The sequence below is a fragment of the Coregonus clupeaformis genome, chromosome 1, assembly GCF_020615455.1.
Source record: "Coregonus clupeaformis isolate EN_2021a chromosome 1, ASM2061545v1, whole genome shotgun sequence".
NCBI lineage: Eukaryota > Metazoa > Chordata > Actinopteri > Salmoniformes > Salmonidae > Coregonus > Coregonus clupeaformis.
Window position 1 is genome coordinate 42661856 of NC_059192.1, and position 20483 is coordinate 42682338.

At 44.1% G+C, this 20483-nt stretch overlaps 1 protein-coding gene across 1 annotated transcript; it reads right to left on the bottom strand.

The window, feature by feature from the left end:
* Positions 1-28: 28 nt before the first annotated feature.
* Positions 29-19518, bottom strand: LOC121568181 (molybdenum cofactor sulfurase-like). The gene is made up of 13 exons (XM_045224451.1): positions 19515-19518; positions 18787-19428; positions 18134-18544; positions 17727-17876; positions 14978-15044; positions 13834-14478; positions 13596-13672; positions 13116-13315; positions 12805-12921; positions 12300-12695; positions 11892-12054; positions 906-993; positions 29-229 (listed from the first exon to the last, which is right to left on the bottom strand). Exons 1-13 carry the CDS (start codon positions 19516-19518, stop codon positions 31-33), a joined length of 3159 nt encoding a protein of 1052 aa, XP_045080386.1. The 3' UTR covers positions 29-30.
* Between the last annotated feature and the right edge of the window lie 965 nt (positions 19519-20483).

Consider the following 20483-nt stretch of genomic DNA (forward strand, 5'->3'; position numbering starts at 1 on the left):
CCTGAAACCCTACCTCCGTCTGCTAAATTACTAAAATGTAAATATAAAATGATAGCCTAGTATGGTATCTGAACTTAAGTTTACCAGGGACATTTCACTTTCACCTTTTTCATGGCCCTTTTTAATGTTGCAGATGAAATCAGGACTTTGCCTTATCAAACGACAAGGCTGTTCAAGGAACTCTGAGAGCCATGATGCAGCTTCATCGCCACAGTCCACTGTCTCCACCCTTGGGATGGAGAGAATACAATAACAACCTGTCAGCTTCCTGCTTCCCCTGTTTGTCTCCTGGCCTCTAGAGGTCAGCTGTGTTCCCCTTTGCCTTAGTTCTTCCTCATGTGTCCTAATTAGCTTATCCAGGTCACCTGTGCCTTGTTTCCCCTTGTGTATTTTAGCTGTGTGTTTTCCCCTGGTTTGTCACTTGGTTATTGCGTCCTGACTGTGTGTCTCCTGCTTTGTCTCACCGTGTCCGTCCTAGTAAGTTTTTGAAGTTATCTTTAGTTTGTTTTTCTCCCCTCGTGGAGTTGTTTTGTTTTGCCTCCTGTTTTGTGAACATTAAATCTACTTGCCTGGAGTATTGCCTTGGGTGTTTCATTTGGGTCCTACAACATCTCCTCTGTGGCTAAGGGGTAGTACCCCCAGCTCTACACTTCTGAGACCGGAGTTCTAACCCGGATTGTGACACAACCATTACAACATTTCTGAATCAAGGGGATGGTCAAATATCCTTATTTTAAATGATCTGTTATAACATCTGAAGGTGACTAAAAGGTATTGAAAATATGTGTCAGACAAATGATTGTGGGAAAATGCATCAAAATTAAACATGTCATTCTGATCATACATGTCTTTCAAGCCTACTCTACAAAGACATAGCTAGTAGTTTAATAAAAACAACAACTCACCTGTCACCACCCACCTTGCTTTGACACACCCTATGACTCTGGTGTGGCTCATTGTGGTTTTCCAAAGGGACACAAATAGTGTCCATTCCTGAGAGAGAAGAGGAACTCTTTTAGAACAGTTCTGAAAATGTGTTACTGAAATGTATGTGAGGGGTGCTGCTGAATAAAAATTCCTGACGTGTCACAATAAAACATTTATAAATGTATATATACACTCAGTGGCCAGTTTATTAGGTACACCACCCCTTTCAAGAAAATGGTTCGCTCCTAGAGACAGTGAGTCATGTGGCCGTGGCTTGCTATATCAAGCAGGCAGACAGGCATCGAGGCATTCAGTTACTGTTCGATTGAACATTAGAATAGGCTAAATGAGTGACCTAAGTGATATTGAGCGTGGTATGATTGTCGGTGCCAGGCGCGGCGGTTCCAGTATTTCAGAAATGGCCGGCATCCTAGGCTTCTCAGGAACTACAGTATCTATCTAGGGTTTACCGAGAATGGTGCGACAAACAAAAACCATCCAGTCAGCTGCAGTCCTGTGGGCGAAAACAGCTCGTTGATGAAAGATCGAACGAGAATGACAAAAATTGTGCAAGCTAACAGGTGGGCCACAAACAGGCAAATAATGGTGCAGTACAACAGTGGTGTGCAGAACGGCATCTTGTAACGCGCAACTCGTTGGTCCTTGTCATGGATGGGCTATTGCAGCAGACGACCACACCGGGTTCCACTCCTATCAGCTAAAAACAAGAAAAAGTGGCTCCAGTGGGCACGCGATCACCAACACTGGACAATTAAGGAGTGAAAAAACATTGCCTTGGCTGACGAAGCCAGGTTCCTGTTGAGTCATGCTGATGGCAGAGTCAGGATTTGGCGTAAGCAGCATGAGTCCATGGCCCCATCCTGCTGGTGTCATTTGTAAAGGCTGGTGGCAGTGGTGTAATGGTGTGGGGAATGTTTTCCTGGCACACGGTTGGTGCCTCAATACCAATTGAGCAATGTTTCCATGCCACGAAAAATTCTGGCTGTTCAGGAGGCAAAGTGGGGTCCGACCCGGTACACTGAGTGTCCAAAATTATTAGCACCCAAAAAATAATATATGAAATAAATAATACAAATATTGAGCAATCTTGTATGCTCAAAAATATTGGAAATTACATTATTTTATACTATACTGATCAAAAATAAACGCAACAAGTTCAAAGATTTTACTGAGTTACAGTTCATATAAGGAAATCAGTCAATTTAAATAAATACATTTGCCCCTAATCTATGGATTTCACATGACTGGGAATACAGATATGCATCTATACCTTTGTAACCCTCTCACCAGGCTCGAATTTGACTCTCACAATGTTACCTTATTTAGAATATCTGAACAGCATGGGATATTAGGTGAGAAGGACATCTCCAATAAGAATCCCTATTGTAAACTTGCTAGGGTGAATGACAAATAGGGTATTAACTTCAGATAGAATGATTATAGACTTGGTTATTATTATAAGGATATGCTTTCCCATGCATTAAATGAAACTGAAACAGTAAATGACTCCACCAATACAACAGACTTAAGGTTCAAGATCTATATTAATCAAATGTTCAATGTATCACATCAAAAGAAATAAAAATAATAAACCCCAATGATTTTTCCACAACCCATGTCCAAATTATTTGCAAGCTTGCTTAAACCCTGGGCGCGCGTTGGAGCTCATAAAAAAATTACGACATACATAAAGTCCCGAAGTCCACCCCACATTTGTAGTTACTCACTACTTGTAGATAATGCCTCAGCAAAATATAGTAGTTCCGTGCAGGTGTCCTCACAAGATCCACAGCGAACACAGCTATCAATGCAGCCAGTACTCCGTAGCAGCAACAGACATCCGTTGGAAACCCGAACTCGTTGATCGTCACAAGCAATTCTCTCCAAGTCTTGCACGATGCTAGGCTAACCTCTAGGATGTCGAATGTCTCCACAATGCGACGGCAGCTTCAGTCTCCACTAGGTCTTTCTTAACGAAATAATAAACACTCTCTTATAGAAATAAAATCAGGATTTCCCTTCAAAAAAAAACTCTGTAGGTATGGTTTTGTTTTCTCTTTATCGTTTCCTTTGGTCGTTTTTCCTTCACCAACCCCACTAATGTCTCTCCTCTCCCTTCTTTCAACCTTTCCCTCTCTTTTCTTTCCCAGCAACCAGTCCACTCTCCCATTGGCCACAATTTAACAAGTTACCTCATTGGTCAAAACTTTAACGAGATACGTGGGAAACTTAAACTTAAAAGTAAACCAACCTATTCACTTGTAAACAATTTTTAAACATTGCTTCAAAAGAAATGCATTAATGACATTACAAATCAGGAGCTATTCGATCACCTTTTAAATCTAATACCAATGAATTATAACAAATAAACTCTATACTTGGTTTTAGCAAGGTATTACACTCTCCCCCCACCAAAATAGGCATGTCCTCATGACTTGTAAACATAAGTGAAATGTAATGACAAGTAAATGTGTCAACTCTTAACTACAACCTACAGCTGAGACAAAACTTGTTAGATAATTGAAAATGAGATACATTTGTGTTTCCCTTATCCAATCCACTTGTACAATGTGGAACAATATCTGACAACTGGGGCTATACTTGGAACTCCAGGTTTATCATAGGTAAGTAATACAGGTGCTTTCTTTACTCTCTGAGATCTTCTTATCCCTGGTCCTTCCATTTCCTCCGAAGTTTCCACTTCTCCCTGAACTTCTCGTTCCTCTTCTGTAATCTCTTCAACTGAGTTAGATGCCTCATTATCATCTGCTTCAACTCCAGTTGCGACCTCAGCTTCTTGACTGGACTCTTTTACTTCCAGAACTTGGTCTGCTCTTTCAGGTTCCCCTGTCATTTGATTCCAAACTATGTCTAAGTCCAAGCTAAATGGTTCCGACATCTCTTCCACTTCTCGGCTTATACAGTTTGTATTTGGCACTTCATACCATACTCCGATGTCCTCATCTTCTGAGTCAAAATCCTTCTCATCTTCTGGATTCTCAACCTCTTCAACTTTCTCATCATTCCGAGGAGTACAGTTTCCAGGAAACTTTTCATTTCCCTTTCTCTTCCTCCTTCTTTGCGGGGTCCTTCTACCAGATGTTGGTTCTATGTTAACCACAGGTTCTATGCACACTTTCTGCCCCAGTGGTAGCAGGTGATTTCGATGAAGAATCTTAATGGGTCCATCTCCAATTTCAGGCTTCAAACGAAACACAGGTAAGTTTGACATCTGACTTTCCACCACATATGGCGTAGAGGCCCAGCGATCTGCCAGCTTATGTTTTCCATTCAGTCCTAGATTCCGTATGAGGACTCTGTCTCCAGGCATAAGTTGCGTGTAGCGGATCTTCTTATCATATCGCTATTTGTTTTCTTGGTTTTGCTTTCCAGCAGTGCTCTCAGCAAGTTTGTAAGTAGCTTGTAACTGTTTCTTCATATCAGATACATACTTGAGGTAAGTTCTCTCTGAAGAGCTATCACTCGAGACTCCAAAACAATTATCAACAGGCAATCTAGCTTCACGTCCAAACATCAAAAAATATGGCGAATAGCCAGTCGCTTCATTCCGACTACAGTTATACGAGTGCACTAGATGCCCAACATACTGACTCCATTTGTTATTTCGTGTAGGATCAAGAGTTCCAAGCATGTTCAACAAGGTTCGGTTGAATCTCTCGGGTTGCGGATCTCCCCGAGGATGATATGGTGTTGTCCTTGACTTCTCCACTCCAAGCATATTCAGTAGCTCATGGATGAGTCGACTTTCAAAATCTCTACCTTGATCACTATGCATCCTCTTGGGCAGACCATAATGGATGAAGTACCACTCCCACAATACCCTGGCGACCATGGATGCTTTCTGATCCTTCGTAGGAAAAGCTTGAGCGTATCTTGTGTAATGATCCGTAATGACAAGAACATTCACTGTGTTACTGGAGTCAGGCTCAATGGACAGGAAATCCATACACACAAGGTCCATAGGTCCATCACTTTGCATATGACCAAGCGGAGCAACTATCTTTGGAAGTGTTTTCCTCTGTACACAGCGAGCACAGGACTTACAGTACTCCTCTACTTCCATCTTCATGCGTGGCCAGTAGAACCGGTCTCTGACAAGTCCATATGTCTTGTCAAATCCTAAATGACCTGAGTCATCGTGCAGTGACGTGAGAACCATAGTTCTGAACTTCTCTGGAAGAAGTAACTGAGCACGACGAGTCTTGTTTGGCGGATGTGTGATCCTGTACCTAACTCCATCTTCCATCTTTAGCTTCTCCCACTCTCTCAGGAGCAAAGAGATGAGTGGATGTTTTGTCTTGGTCACCCTGGTGATATCATGTTTATTAAGAGCAACCCACATCTCTCCTAAGCAAGGATCTTCTTGTTGTGATGCAGAAAGTTCCATAGTGCTCAATCTGGGCATGTTAGACTTCAGCATGCTGAGGTAGCAGTATGCTTGAGGCACAGCATGCATAGAGGCTCCCAACTGATCAATCACTCTACTATGAGATGATCCAGGAGTTATTCTAACAACATTAGACATCTGGCACATGGCTCTAACACCGGGAATGTCTCTCCAATCTTGTTCCACTGCATATTGCTGATGAGGGCGGCGAGATAAAGCATCGGTATCTATGTTCTGCCTGCCTGGCCTGTACTTGAGACTAAAGTCATAGGTAGACAATGCAGCCAGCCAACGATGACCAGTGGCATCCAGTTTTGCGGACGTGAGGACATATGTCAATGGGTTGTTGTCTGTTCTAACCTCGAACTTGACCCCATACAGGTAATCTTGTAGTTTATCAACCACGGCCCACTTCAACGCAATAAACTCTAACTTGTGAGCTGGGTAGTTGCGTTCAGAAGCGGTCAGGCTTCGACTCACAAATGCCACAGGACGCAGACCCTCACCTTGATCTTGGTACAGTACTCCACCTAACCCTTCGCGGCTAGCATCTACATGTAGAACGTATGGCAACTGAGGATCAGCAAAAGCCAACACAGGAGCTTTTGTGAGGCTTTCCTTCAATGTCTCGAATGCCAATTCACACTTCTCATTCCACCTTGATCCAAATGGTTCTGAGTTGTTGAGGTAGGCTTTCACCTCTTCCTTGGACTTTCTCCCTTTCTTGCCTGCGGGAAGATATCCACATAAGAGCTGATTCAGGGGGTAACTCACTTTAGAGTAGTCTTTCACAAATCTCCTGTAATATCCACAGAATCCTAGGAAAGAACGCAGAGCAGTCACAGTTTCAGGCCTTGGCCACGTGGTGACAGCTTCAATTTTTGATGGGTCTGTGGCCACTCCATTCTGGGATATGATATGTCCAACATAGTTGACAGATGTGCGGCAAAACTGACACTTGTCAAGTGACAGTTTTAGGCCTTCACTTTTCAAGCGGTCCAACACCTTGAGCAACCTCTGCTCGTGTTCTTCCAGCGTCCTTCCAAACACGATTAAGTCGTCAAGGTAAACAAGAACTTCGAGTAGATTCATGTCTCCAACTGTCTGTTCCATGACACGTTGAAATGTTGCAGGTGCTCGGACACACCCTGTGGCATCCTCTCAAATTGGTAAAATCCAACTGGACAGATAAATGCAGTCTTCTCTTTATCTGTGTCACCCATTGGGATTTGATAGTATCCGCTTCGGAGATCTAACACACTGAACCATTTGCTCCCACTCAAACATGTCAGAGCATCCTCCACACGTGGGACTGTGTACTGGTCGGGAACAGTGCGCTTGTTGAGGGTCCTGTAATCAACACACATGCGTATGGTGCCATTCTTTTTCCTCACCACCACAATAGGAGATGCATAGGGGCTTCTCGACTCAGATATGATCCCAGAACTTTTCAAGTTATTTAGATGCTTCCTTACATCTTCAACATCAGCTGGAGCCAAGCGGCGAGATCTCTCCCTAAACGGTTTGTCTTCAGTAACTCTGATGGTGTGATGAGTACTCTTTGAACAACCCACATCAAACTCATGTGTTGAGAACACTTCTTTCCATTCCATCATCTTTTCACATAACCTCCTCTTCCATCCCTCAGGCACTGGAGAATCTCCAAAGTTGAATGAAGACGTCAACTTCTCAGATGAATCCTGCTCTCTTTTCAATGGAAACCCAGGAGCAATATCTACAGGAAACAGATGAGCAATAGGCATACCTCGTTTCAGAGTGATCTCCTTTGTCGAGACATTCCTGACAGTAAGGGTGATTCTTCTAGACGACACAACTGCAACCGTCTGGATTTCAGGCCTCACTAGTAGTTCTTCAGGGAACCGAGGTTCTTCAGGCCTCTCTACCAGAAGGGTTTGAGTAGAAGGTATCCCAGGAAACTTTGGAATTCCAGTAACTCTCGCCTGCCCACCAGGTGGCAGGGTGACAGGTTTTGTCTGTGCGAAACAGACCGTTCCTCTCTTCTCATCATCATCAGTTGAGCTTTCTCTCATCCTCTCATATGCCTCCTTGATAGCAGGATTAACTTGTAGTGTGCTAAGGAAACCTTCACCTTCCTTTTCTCTGCAAGCAGTCATAAGTCTCTTCACTACAGACGTATTTGTGCCGACCAGAATAGACACGTCACCTTTCATGGCCGGATCTGGACATACCAACACAAGTGCTTCAATGGTCTCTGCTACGCCCACAACCGATCCCGAGAGCTCAAGCTTGAGCGACAAATAGCCATCATATGGATACTGCTCAGAGCTAAGGCCCCATATCTCGAAGTTCCCTATAGGAATCAATGGCAAATGCGTCAGGTACTTGTCATAAAAGGATCTGTAAAGTAGAGTAATCTGAGAACCACTATCTAGTAAAGCTTTAGCATAGACACCTTCAATCTGTACAGAAACGACAGAACTTGGGCCAACTAAACCTGTAGGTAGCATGTCTTTCATGTCTTCATACTTGTGGCACTTTGTGGAACGTATCTTCACCGGGACGTCAGGCCGCTCCTTTACTGGGTCCCTCTGTAGTTTCCCATAGACCGTTTTTATTTGATCAGGCGTGTGTTGACTTTCCTCAAGTTCTCTTCACCTTCACAGTTTCTCTTGAAATGGCCATCTTTTCCACATCTATAACAGAACACTCCAGGGTTTCTGTCGGCCTGTGTCTGTTCTTGTGATGGATTTACCCTTTTCTTTTTGCTTTTAAATGCAACATCTGACCTTTGTGTGTCAGAGTAAGCTGCTGTGACGTTAGCAGACATGAGATGTGTCATTTCAATTTTCAAACCTTTTAGCTCTTTTCTCAGCACTTCTATCTCAGTATTAGCTTCTTCACAAACTGTAGCAACAGGAGCAACAGCTGATGACTTCACAACACTCTTCGTTGTGTTCCTGTCTTGAATCATGTCCTCCTCCTCCCTTACTTCCTGCAGCAGCTCAGTAAAGGTTGGTGGATCACGCAGCTTATAGGTCATGCGAATACGAAGCGCAACCATGTCATGTGAGGATGCACCTCTCACTACTTGGCCAATGCGTGTGCGATTCATCTCTGACAGCTCAATGCCTCCTTTTCGATATACAGTGTGCAGCAATTTGTCAAGTCTCAACAGGTAAGCTGAAAGCTTCTCTCCTTCACTCTGGAATGTGTTTCTGAACCTTACCATGAGATCAGGTGCACTTTCGGTGGTACCGAATGCGGTTTCTAGAGCCTTCATGTATTCGATCGCTGTAGCATGGGGGTTTCCGGTCCTAAAGAACCTCAAAATGTCAGCAGCAGGCCCTTTAAGACTTTCTATTATTCTCTGTTTTTTCACATTGTCGGTGCACTGCCATTCCTCTAGAAAATGGGTGGTTTGCTCAGCCCATGCGTCATACTCTTCCTCTCCACTAGGAGTGGGCTTCACACCTGAGAACATACGTAGCTTACGGTAACTCTGAGTCTCAGATGGCACATTGTTGCATTTTTCTACCAGTGAATTTATGGCAGTAACCAGTTCAGCGTTGAGGTCAGCACCAGAGGGACTTACCAGGCCTTTAACATCAGCCACAGTCTTCCCTTCATATCTCAGAAAGGATAATAGCTTTGCCTGGAAATCTTCACCCTCTCTCTCAACTGGAGATGTGACTTGTGAAACTACATGTACAGGCCAGGGACCCAACTCTCCAGGTATCCCAACAACACTTGGCACAGCTATTTCGTTAAGGTTGTTTGATATCTCTACCAAAACATATTGCTTTTTACCAGCTGAATAAGAACAACGACCACAGAGTCTAATTTTACCAAAAGCCTTAACATAAGTCAGCGTTTCCAGCAGAACCTCATCAGACACATCATCTGTAACACTGCTAAGGACAACTGCACGATTAGTAGCTAGCTGTTTCTCTCTACACCAGGTAACAATCTCTTCAACATGCATGTTGTAGGTTTATGTCTATACAGCAATGTCAGAAGAAAATCCAAAATTTCAATTCAAAATTGTCAAATGGGGAGTCAAAAATATCCCATCAACAATAACCAAGATCCCGGACCAGCCCCCAAAAATGTAACCCTCTCACCAGGCTCGAATTTGACCCTCACAATATTACCTTATTTAGAATATCTGAACAGCATGGGATATTAGGTGAGAAGGACATCTCCAATAAGAATCCCTATTGTAAACTTGCTAGGGTGAATGACAAATAGGGTATTAACTTCAGATAGAATGATTATAGACTTGGTTATTATTATAAGGATATGCTTTCCCATGCATTAAATGAAACTGAAACAGTAAATGACTCCACCAATACAACAGACTTAAGGTTCAAGATCTATATTAATCAAATGTTCAATGTATCACATCAAAAGAAATAAAAATAATAAACCCCAATGATTTTTCCACAACCCATGTCCAAATTATTTGCAAGCTTGCTTAAACCCTGGGCGCGCGTTGGAGCTCATAAAAAAATTACGACATACATAAAGTCCCGAAGTCCACCCCACATTTGTAGTTACTCACTACTTGTAGATAATGCCTCAGCAAAATATAGTAGTTCCGTGCAGGTGTCCTGACAAGATCCACAGCGAACACAGCTATCAATGCAGCCAGTACTCCGTAGCAGCAACAGACATCCGTTGGAAACCCGAACTCGTTGATCGTCACAAGCAATTCTCTCCAAGTCTTGCACGATGCTAGGCTAACCTCTCTCAAATAAACTCTATACTTGGTTTTAGCAAGGTATTACACCAAAAAAAAAAAAATAGTGCAGTGGATCAGAAAACCAGTCAGTATCTGGTGTGACTACCATTTGCCTCATGCAGAGAGACACATCTTCATTGCATAGAGTTGATCAGGCTGTTGATTGTGACCTGTGGAGTGTTGTCCCACTCCTCTTCAATTGCTGTGCGAAGTTGCTGGATATCGGTGGGAACTGGAACATGTTGTCCCACAAGTTGATCCAGAGCATCCCAAACATGCTCAATGGGTGACATGTCTGGTGAGTATGCAGGCCATGGAAGAACTGGGACATTTTCAGCTTCCAGGAATTGTGTACAGATCCTTACGACATGGGGCTGTGCATTATAATGCTGAATCGTGGTGATAGTGGCGGATGAATGGCACGACAATGGGCCTCAGGATCTTGTCACGGTATCTCTGTGTATTCAAATTGCCATCGATTAAATGCACACAACGCCATACACGTGGTATGCGGTTGTGAGGCCGGTTGGACGTACTGCCCAATTCTCTAAAACAACGTTGGTAGAGAAATTAACATTAAATTATCTGACAACAGCTCTGGTGGACATTCCTGCAGTCAATATGCCAATTGCACGCTCCCTCAAAACCTGAGATATCTGTGGCATTGTGTTGTGTGACAAAACTGCACATTTTAGAGTGGCATTTTATTGTCCCTAGCACAAGGTGCACCTGTGTAATGATCATACTGTTTAATCAGCTTCTTGATAAGCCACACCTGTCAGGTGGATGGATTACCTTGGCAAAGGATAAAAATGCTCAATAACAGGGATGTAAACAAATTTGTGCAGAAAGTTGCTGGAAGATCCACTTGCGGCCAAGTTTCAACCTCCTGGCAGAGGCAAGCAGGTTGCTGTCTAAAATGTCCTGGAACTGGGTAAAGTTCAAGATGCCGTTGACCTTAACAAGGGCTCCAGGACCAATGGAAGCAAAAATCATAGATCCACCACCTGCATATGCAGAAACGATCCCCATGCCTACTGTAAAATATGTTGGTGGATCTTTGATGTTATGGGGATATTTTGGTTCCACCGGTCAAGGGGCCGTTGTTAAGGTCAACGGCATCATTAACTTTACACAGTGCCAGGACACTTTAGCCAAAAATCTGGTTGCCCTTGCCAGGAGGTTGAAACTTGGTCACAAGTGGATCTTCCAGCAAGACAATAACCCCAAGCACACATCAAATAAAATAATATAATTAATATAAAATGGTTAATTGAACACAAAATCAACATTTTGCAATGGCCATCTCAGTCTACGGACTTCAACCCAATTGAAAACCTGTGGTTTGAATTGGAGAAGGCAGTCCAAAAGCACAGACGAAGGATATCAAGGATCTGGAAAGATTATGTATGGATGAATGGTCTAAGATCCCTCCCAATGTGTTCTCCAATCAAATAAAACATTTTAGAAAAAGGCTTAGTGCTGTTATCCTCGCAAGGTGAAATATGGGAAGGTATTGAAAACAGGGGTGCCAATAATTTTGACCCCTATCTTAAAATAACAAACATTATTACTTGTTAAAAAAAAGATTTCTCTGGGCAATTGTATTAGTATAAAATAATATAATAATTAAAAAACATTTGCATACAATGTTTAAATTTTTTTATTTTAGCAGACGCTCTTACCCAGAGCGACTTACAGTAGTGAGTGCATACATTATTCATATATTTGAATGATTTATTTTATAGTCTTTTTTGCACATCTTTATCAAGGGTGCCACAGCCTTTGGAACTGACTATATATATGTCTGACCTGAGGCCTGCAGGAGCAGTGTGTTCGAGGGCAGGTAGATCTGTGGATGAATGAGGCATAAGCGTGGTTCTCTCTTTTGGTTCAGACACACTCCATTACCATTCACTACCATCCAGCCCCGGTCATGGAGCAGACCCAGAGCACCCACTGGCCAGTCAGTCACCTGCATAAACACACATGACAATCAAAACACAGAAGAAGTGAGAAATCAATTGATAGTACTGCTAGGCAAACACATATATTGTAATTGTGTTTAGTTGATGAAATAGTACTTCTTACCACTAATTTCCAACAATAGGTTTTTGATACTTTCATCAAATCATAATATGGGTATTTGGTGAACTATAATAATTTGCGTTGTAGATTTAATGACAGCCAAACAATATTAAAAGAGAAATGTGCTCAAACCTCAAACGCTGCACAGGATTTGATGGGATACATGTAAATGTTAGTCATAGTCTGGGCCTTCTCATGGGTCTTTGCATCTTTGGTGATGGCCTTCTCTCCACATTGGTTCACAACTGGATCTGTAGAGGCATGCTCTCTCTCATCTATGTGGTCAGGTTTACCATTGGTAAGCATGGTGAGCAGACATTGACTGGAACCTTTAGAGGAGGTGTTCGATTTCAGTCTGTCTAGTTTCGCTTGGTCCACTTTTACTGGTTTCTCCACAAAGCAGTCCGCAACGAAGTTCAGGACGTTTTGGCAGTCCTGGAAGGTTGACATGTAGCCGAAAGATACACGCACAGATCCCGTTGGACGGTTGTCTACCAGGTCTATGTTGTCTCCACAGACATGACCCGCCTTGAAGAACACAGAAGTTGACATGACAACAGTATATTAGGATGAAGAAGAATCTTTATCGTCTTTTGCACAAACAAATGTGCAATGACACTTCAAATTCATTACTCACCTGTAGGTTGCTCTTCACCTCTTGATTGGTGATGCCAAGAAAGAGCTGACAGGCACCTGTGTTGCAGAAGCAACCTGTCCGCACATGGATATTAAAAAGACTAGCTAGCTTGTCCACCTGAGGAGAAGAGAAAATTGAAAATGGTTAGACATTTAAATCAATTCAGCAGAAATGCAAGACAAAAAAATAAATTGCATTCATAACATACTTGGGCTTTGTCAATTATGAATTGACTTCTGTTTGGATGTGTGAAATAAATACATGCAAAAACTCTAGGGTGCAGTAAATAAAATAAGCTCATTTGAGTGGACCTGAGAGTATCCAATCATTTGTCCATGACAGTCCATCAAGTTGAAGTTGAGGATGGCTCCCTGTGTACTTGGGTTCTCAAACTCACTGTTGGAGTATATCTGAGCAACTGGTTGTCCGTTGCCATGGCAAAGACTAGACAGCAACAAGTAAGTATAGCGTGTTAAACCAAATGTATGCAGCTGGATCTTGTCCATGGCTCCTGAAGGAGAAACAAAAATGATACAGAGCTGCAATACAATAGTAGAAGGGTTTCATTGACTCATTTCAATCTCTGTAGAATACTGGTCCACTCTTTACTGATGTTAAAGATTTCTGTCAAATTGATTAAATGAACAACCACTCAACCATTTGAAAATTATTTTAAAATTCAGAGTTCTTACTTTGATACTTAATGTAATGACAGATGATATTGACACATTATAACAGCAACATCACTTTTTGTTTCATCCATGTCTTTTAAATTATTCACATGTACATACTTGTGAACGTGTGGAGAGAATCAAAACAATGATTTAGAGCAATGATGTCTAGGAAAGAGATGGTGCCATCTTCAAACCTTAATCAAGAACAAAACCACAAGATTTATCACAAAAAAATAATAAAACAAAATATTATCTCTCTAAGCCTGGCTCATTCAACTTCATAAATAACTTCATAAATCATATTTTTTCATTCACACGTACATCATTACATTTCAAGGCTCATGCAATAGTTTACCGGCTAGCCATATTTGGCGCTGACACATAATAGTTCTCCCCTGCTAGGTAGGCTGCTGTTGTCCCCCCACCAAAATACGTATTTCTTAGGAGGGCAGCTGTATCATTCTGGACCAGAAGAGCCCCTAAACTTGTGGGGAAGCCAAACATCTTGTAGAAGGAGAAGGGAACAAAGTCCGCTGGGTGCTCCTGCAGATCCAGCGGAGAGCAGCTGGCAAAAGAGGCAGCATCCAGCAGGACGAACCACAGGCCCTTGCTATCACACGCTGGGTAGAGCTGCCGCGCCTGGATACCCCTCACATACCCCAGGGAGTACTTTCTGCCAGAGAAATTGCTCTGTGCTGGGTAACAGAAGAGGTGTGGTGTCTGGCAACTGCTGCCTTCACTCTGGGCCACATCTTTGGCTCTGGCCTCTATCTCCTCGGGGGAGACAGGTAGAGAAACTACTCCCAGTGCTGAAGTAACTCCTCTGATACCGACCACTGAGGTATGGTTATCAGTCAGATAGCAGAACTGACTGGCTGGCTCCGCAGCAGTGAGAGGCCTCCAGGGAAAGCTCTCAGTGACTAATTTGAGAGCTGCCGTACTGCCAGAGGTGAAAATCACTGAGTATTTGTCATGAGTGGTGTTAAAATGCTGCAATATCCTGCAAGAAAATACATTTCTGTTCAGTACATATCCTCAATAGGAGGGCATATCCCTACACCCAAACGAGGGCATTGCGTTCATCCACCTCTGGCCTGCTGGCCCCCCTACCTCTGCGGAAGCACAGTTCTCGCTCAGCCCAGTCAAAACTGTTCGCTGCTCTGGCACCCCAATGGTGGAACAAGCTCCCTCACGACGCCAGGACAGCGGAGTCACTCACCACCTTCCGGAGACACTTGAAACCCCACCTCTTTAAGGAATACCTGGGATAGGATAAAGTAATCCTTCTACCCCCCTTACCCCCACCCCCAAAAAAAAAACATATTGTAAAGTGGTTATCCCACTGGCTATAAGGTGAATGCACCAATTTGTAAGTCGCTCTGGATAAGAGCGTCTGCTAAATGACGTAAATGTAAATGTAATAAATTAGTGGTCACACAGTCACATTCATCCGGATGGTATAATGATGATTAATTATTTATGTGAAAGGAGAGGCTTACCTGTATCTGACATGCTCCACTGTGTCATGTGTCAGTCTGCTGCTGAGGTTATGGCTGTGAGGGTTGCCTAAAAACAAAAATATTTGAAGAATATATTGAAACCATTTCTCAAGCAATAATTTTGCTAGGACTGTCTGGGAGTGGTCTGAGTGAGGGGAAAACTTAAAACTAGCTGTTATTGGCAGAGAGGTTTGGAACTCTCTTTGAAATTGGTCTATTAACCAATTTAAAGCCTTGTGATGTCACCAGGCAAACCAAACACCTGCCCATGCAAACAGTCTGATTAAAAGGTCCTGTGTAAATTGTATTTTCAACCAGCAACTATCAGGAAATAACACTGATCAAATGTTTTCACACTTTTATAGCTGTTGTACAATATGATACAAAACACAGGAAAACTTAATTTTAACTAGTGGCGCAGTGGTCTAAGGCACTGCATCGCAGTGCTAGCTGTGCCACTAGAGATCCTGTTTCGAATCCAGGCTCTGTCGTAGCCGTCCGTGACCAGGAGACCCATGGGGCGGCGCACAATTGGCCCAGCGTCGTCCAGGGTAGGGTAGGGGAGGGAATGGCCGGCAGGGATGTAGCTCAGTTGGTAGAGCATGGCGTTTGCAACGCCAGGGTTGTGGGTTCGATTCCCACGGGGGGCCAGTATGAAAAAAATAAAAAATAATAATAATAATGTATGCACTCACTAACTGTAAGTCGCTCTGGATAAGAGCGTCTGCTAAATGACTAAAATGTCAATGTAAAACTAAACTGGGCCTTAAAGATAGAGGACCCGGCAGCCTATTTAGTTGGTGTGGAGCAGCAACAGTCTCTGAGTCGGAGGTTCAGGTGCAAATCAATCAATCAAATGTAATTATTAAGCCCTTTTTACATCATCAGATGTCACAAAGTGCTATACAGAAATCCAGCCTAAAACCCAAAACAGCAAGCAATGCAGATGTAGAAGCACGGTGGCTAGGAAAAACTCCCTAGAAAGGCAGGAACCTAGGAAGAAACCTGGAGAGGAACCAGGCTCTGAGGGGTGTCCAAAAATAGGATGGATTTATTTACAGTGCAGGGCAGGCAGTGATGAAGAAGACTGGATACAAAGTTGAGTATTTACAAGGTGAACAGTCTGTATTAGGAAAAATAGTTGACAAAAATACTTGTTTGAAAAAAATTACAATAAACTTAGCCAATTGCAAAATTACTTAGACTAGAGGACAAACGGCTATAAATACATCTGAGTTTGGCAGAGCTATAGCTTAGTAACAGGGAACAAAACCAGAAAAGGAAATTATTTGAGGAACAGAACCCGAAACGGAAACAAAAGTGACCTATACTGTTCCGGAACAGAACAGTTATTTTAAAAGCATGGAAAATGGTTAATAACGTTCTTTTACATTCCAGGCATTTTTTTCCAGTCCCACAAAAATCGCAACGAAGCGCCTATGCAAAGCCCTTACTCTGTCACTCACAAACGTATTCCAGCGTCTGCCTGCCAGCTGGAAATCTTTGCCAGTGGGTGTGCATGGGTGTGTGTAGGGTACCTGCCCCTCCCCTCTGAAGCATAGGTTACTGTAGCCTACTGACAAGGTTACAAGCATGATTCAGAAATTAGGGAGAGATGTTTAAAAGAATGGATTAACGTTTTCAATGCTAGTTAAGGATACTATAGTTATCACATTTCACATAGGATTGATTAACTACAAAAAGCTAAGACGTGTTTTTAATTCTAGTGCTGCTCTGCACACACAACAAGCTTGTTATTTAGCTAGTTAACGTTTGCTCTGGTCCAACGTTAAACCAACTCGGAAGTTCAAAAACTTTCAAAGTTCTACCATAGAAGTCGCCCTTCCGTAGGCATAATTCTGTGGGCCTAATTCAGATAATGTATGTCATAACAAGATGCCCAGCACTTCAAGGCAAGCTTCCTCCATCCTCTCTCACACACAACATTTCTGGCAGCACAGTGTGTGTGTTTGTCATTCATTATGATTAAACCATGCTGTTACGGCAAAATACAATTAGCTGTTAACGACTTTCCTATACAGATTAAATCGCTTACCCGCTCCATGGCAAGCTGCTCTATCCACACTGATTGGTGAAGTCATTTAATGTTTTCAGAGTTTTAAAAAGGAACAGAAAATAATGATATAAACCGGTACTTTTTGGGGGATTCGAACCGGTTTAGAACAGAAGTTACAAATGTAACTATGGTTCTACAAATACCTGGAAGACCGTCAGTACGGTTGAAAGTATGGATTATATTTCTCGCGCTCGGCGCAGGTCGAGTAATAATAACAACAAAGTCATGCCTGTGAAGTGACAGCGTGGGAGGACGTGCCCCCACGGTTGATATAAAACTCTACGTCAGACCATGCACTGTCTCAGATAATCTTCTCGCCCAAAGATTCAGTGTGACAGGAAAGTACTGACAGACTTCCAGGAATTCGTAGAACCATAGTTACGTTCATAACTTCCATTCTACTTCATACTTTGCAGACCATCAGTATGGTTGAAAGTATGGATGACTCATACTAACAAGGTCGCGAGGAATATCACTACTAACCTTAATGTGCTGGTGCCACTGGAAGAATGGCAGACCCCATGGTGTGTCAGGATGCGACATTGACCCTGTAACATTCTGAGAATGTGCAGGGCAATGACCAGGTAGCAGCTGTGCATATCTCATTCAGGGGGACGCCTCTCAGTGCAGCCCAGGATATGGCGACACTTCTGGTCGAGTGACATATCCCACCTTCTGGGACAGGGAGCCCTACACCCTTGTAGGCCTGAGCGGTGACATCCACCACCCAGTGTGAAAGCCCCTGCTTGGACAATGCAAGGCCTTTTGACTTCCCACTGAAGCACAGAAACAGCTGGTCTGACTTCCTGTAGTGCACCGAGGCTTGCATATTGCATTTTAGGGAACAGACTGGACACAGGAGATTTGCTCGCTCATCCTCCGCATTCTGGAAAGGAGGGGGGCAGTAGGCCGCCAGCTCGATGGCTTGATTGATGTGAAGGGGTGATAAATGGCCAATTATTTTATTATTTATTTTATAAAACCTTAGGCAAAAAGGCTGGATTGGGCCATACGGTCACACCTAGATCATCTGCCTTCCATCGTAGGCAGACAGGACAAAGAGAGTGCATGGAGCTCACTCGTTTCGCTGATGAAATAGCTAAGAGGAAAGCCGTTTTCAGAGATTTTATGTCTGGCACCTTCGTATGCTCGAAGGGAGGTTTCGTCAAAGCCTCCAATACTAGTGGCAGATCCCAGGTTTGCTGCGTGGACGGCCCTGAGGGGATGCAGCCTGCGGACACCTTGTAAGAATTGGCAGACGAGGTAGTGGGCTCCTGCCGATTTTCCATCGATGTGTAAATGGTTAGCTGATATTGCTGAGGCATACACCTTCAAGGTAGAGGCAGAGCGACCTGAGTCCAATCGTTTCTGAAGGAAGCTGAGTATAACAGATACAGAGCAGGACACGGGTTCCTCCACCCTGGTAGAGCACCATTCGGTAAACAGCTTCCAGCGACCAGCATAGATCATCCTGGTCGAGTTCTGTCTGCCTACGATGGAAGGCAGATGATCTAGGTGTGACCGTATGGCCCAATCCAGCCTTTTTGCCAAAGGTTTTATCACCCCTTCACATTAATCAAGCCATCGAGCTGGCGGCCTACTGCCCCCCTCCTTTCCAGAATGCGGAGGAGGAGATTGACATGCGTCAGGCCTCCGTCTGCCACGACTCTGTGTGCCTGGTTTCTGGGCTGTGCGTTCCACAACGGTGTAGTCTGACTCAGCTGTTTTGTACATTTGATGGTGCACTCAGCCACGGGGCCGAAGAGCAGACCGAGGACCACTGGGAGCTTTCTCAGCATCTGCCTGGAGTCATCGGACATTGGGGCTTGGGCGAACCAGACCTGGCGACAAGTCACAACTACAGTGGACATCAGTCTGCCTAGCTCTCTGGTCATGAATGCAAACGCTTGAAGAGATACGTCATTCAGGCTGCAGAGATCCAGGTCTGCGTGCTCTGGCTGGAGCATCCTGTTCTGTGCTAGCATGAGCACTGCGAGAAATTTCCAAATGCGGGTCATGTAGGCCGCTTTGTCATAGGCCCGTGACAGTAGCTCATCTGTGGCCCTGCACTGAGGTCTGGGGCAGCGGGCGTCATCCTTTAGGGCTTCATCTGGGGAGAGCATCAGCTCTGCTATGAATTCATCCACCTTAGGCATATGGTCCAGCCCATGTTGTTTTGCGTCGCGCATGGCAGGTAGCATCCTACTATCCTTGCCATGGTGGGTGAGAGCCCACGGGTCGGCCCAGCATCTCTGAAGCTCTGTAAGAAAAGCCGGTGAAGGTGGCACACTGAACGGTGTAGCTGCCGGGGCCTTCTTAAAGAACGGGTTTGCTGCAGCGGCTGTAGCTTGAAGGTCATCAAGCTCTAGCCAAGCTAAGGCCGCACGCAGGACAGCACATAGTGAGGCAGAGCTTTCTTCTGACTCAGTTTGATGAGAGCATCGGAATGACTCCTCTAACCCATCTTTAGCGTTGAGAATTAATGGATCCACAACACTGGTTGGCCCCTTTCCTTCGCCTTGTTGGGTGAGTCATCAACCTGGTCACTAAAGTGCCGGTTGGATGCCTGAGTGGAGTGCAGGTCATCATCATGGCTATTTGAGTCCTATGTTGCGTCCCCCATGCTGGAGGGAGTGCTAGAGGGCCCCGACTCAGGGTGCTTGAAGGAACGCAAAAGCAATTTTTTCTGCTCTATCTCAGAGGATAAGGAATCAACCTTCCGAGTGAGGCTCTTATTTTTTTTACTTTTTCACCAGGGGGGTGTCATCGGTTTCGTCGGCTTTCCCTCTTTTGTTGGGCCTAAGTGGGTCCTGGCGAACAATGCCAGATGCTAGTGACTAGTGCCCGGTAACCTCGATAACGAGCACAGCAGTGGAGGATATCTTGACAAGGTTAGCACCGGAGTATGGTGGACAACACACACACACAAACTAGCTGGTGGGCTAAGTCAGCACAACACAAGGAAGCCTGATATCCTCCAATAAAAGGGATAGGTAGGGGAGAGCTGTCACACAGCATGGAGGGCGAATTTGGCGCTCTGACCCACAGGTCACAGGCCGTTGGTGACAGACTGACAATACACACAACTCACACAGAGTTTAGCTTACCCTACCGGGACCTGGGAAGATGCAATCCAAAAAACGGGAGCAGCGGAGCAGTCAACTTGTGTGATACAGCTACGCTAACTTTGCGAGAAGAAATAAGAGACAGTGCACGGTTTCATATGAACAGTGGGGGCACGTCCTCCCATGCTGTCACGTCACCGGTGTGACTTTGTTGTTATTATAACTCGACCTGCGTGGAACGCGAGGGATATAATCCATACTGTCAACCATACTGACGGTCTGAAAGGTATGAAGTAGAACTGGTCGGTTCTGTTCAGAACCAACCCCTGGTAACAGCATGTTACCCCAAGTAGCTCCATGAATA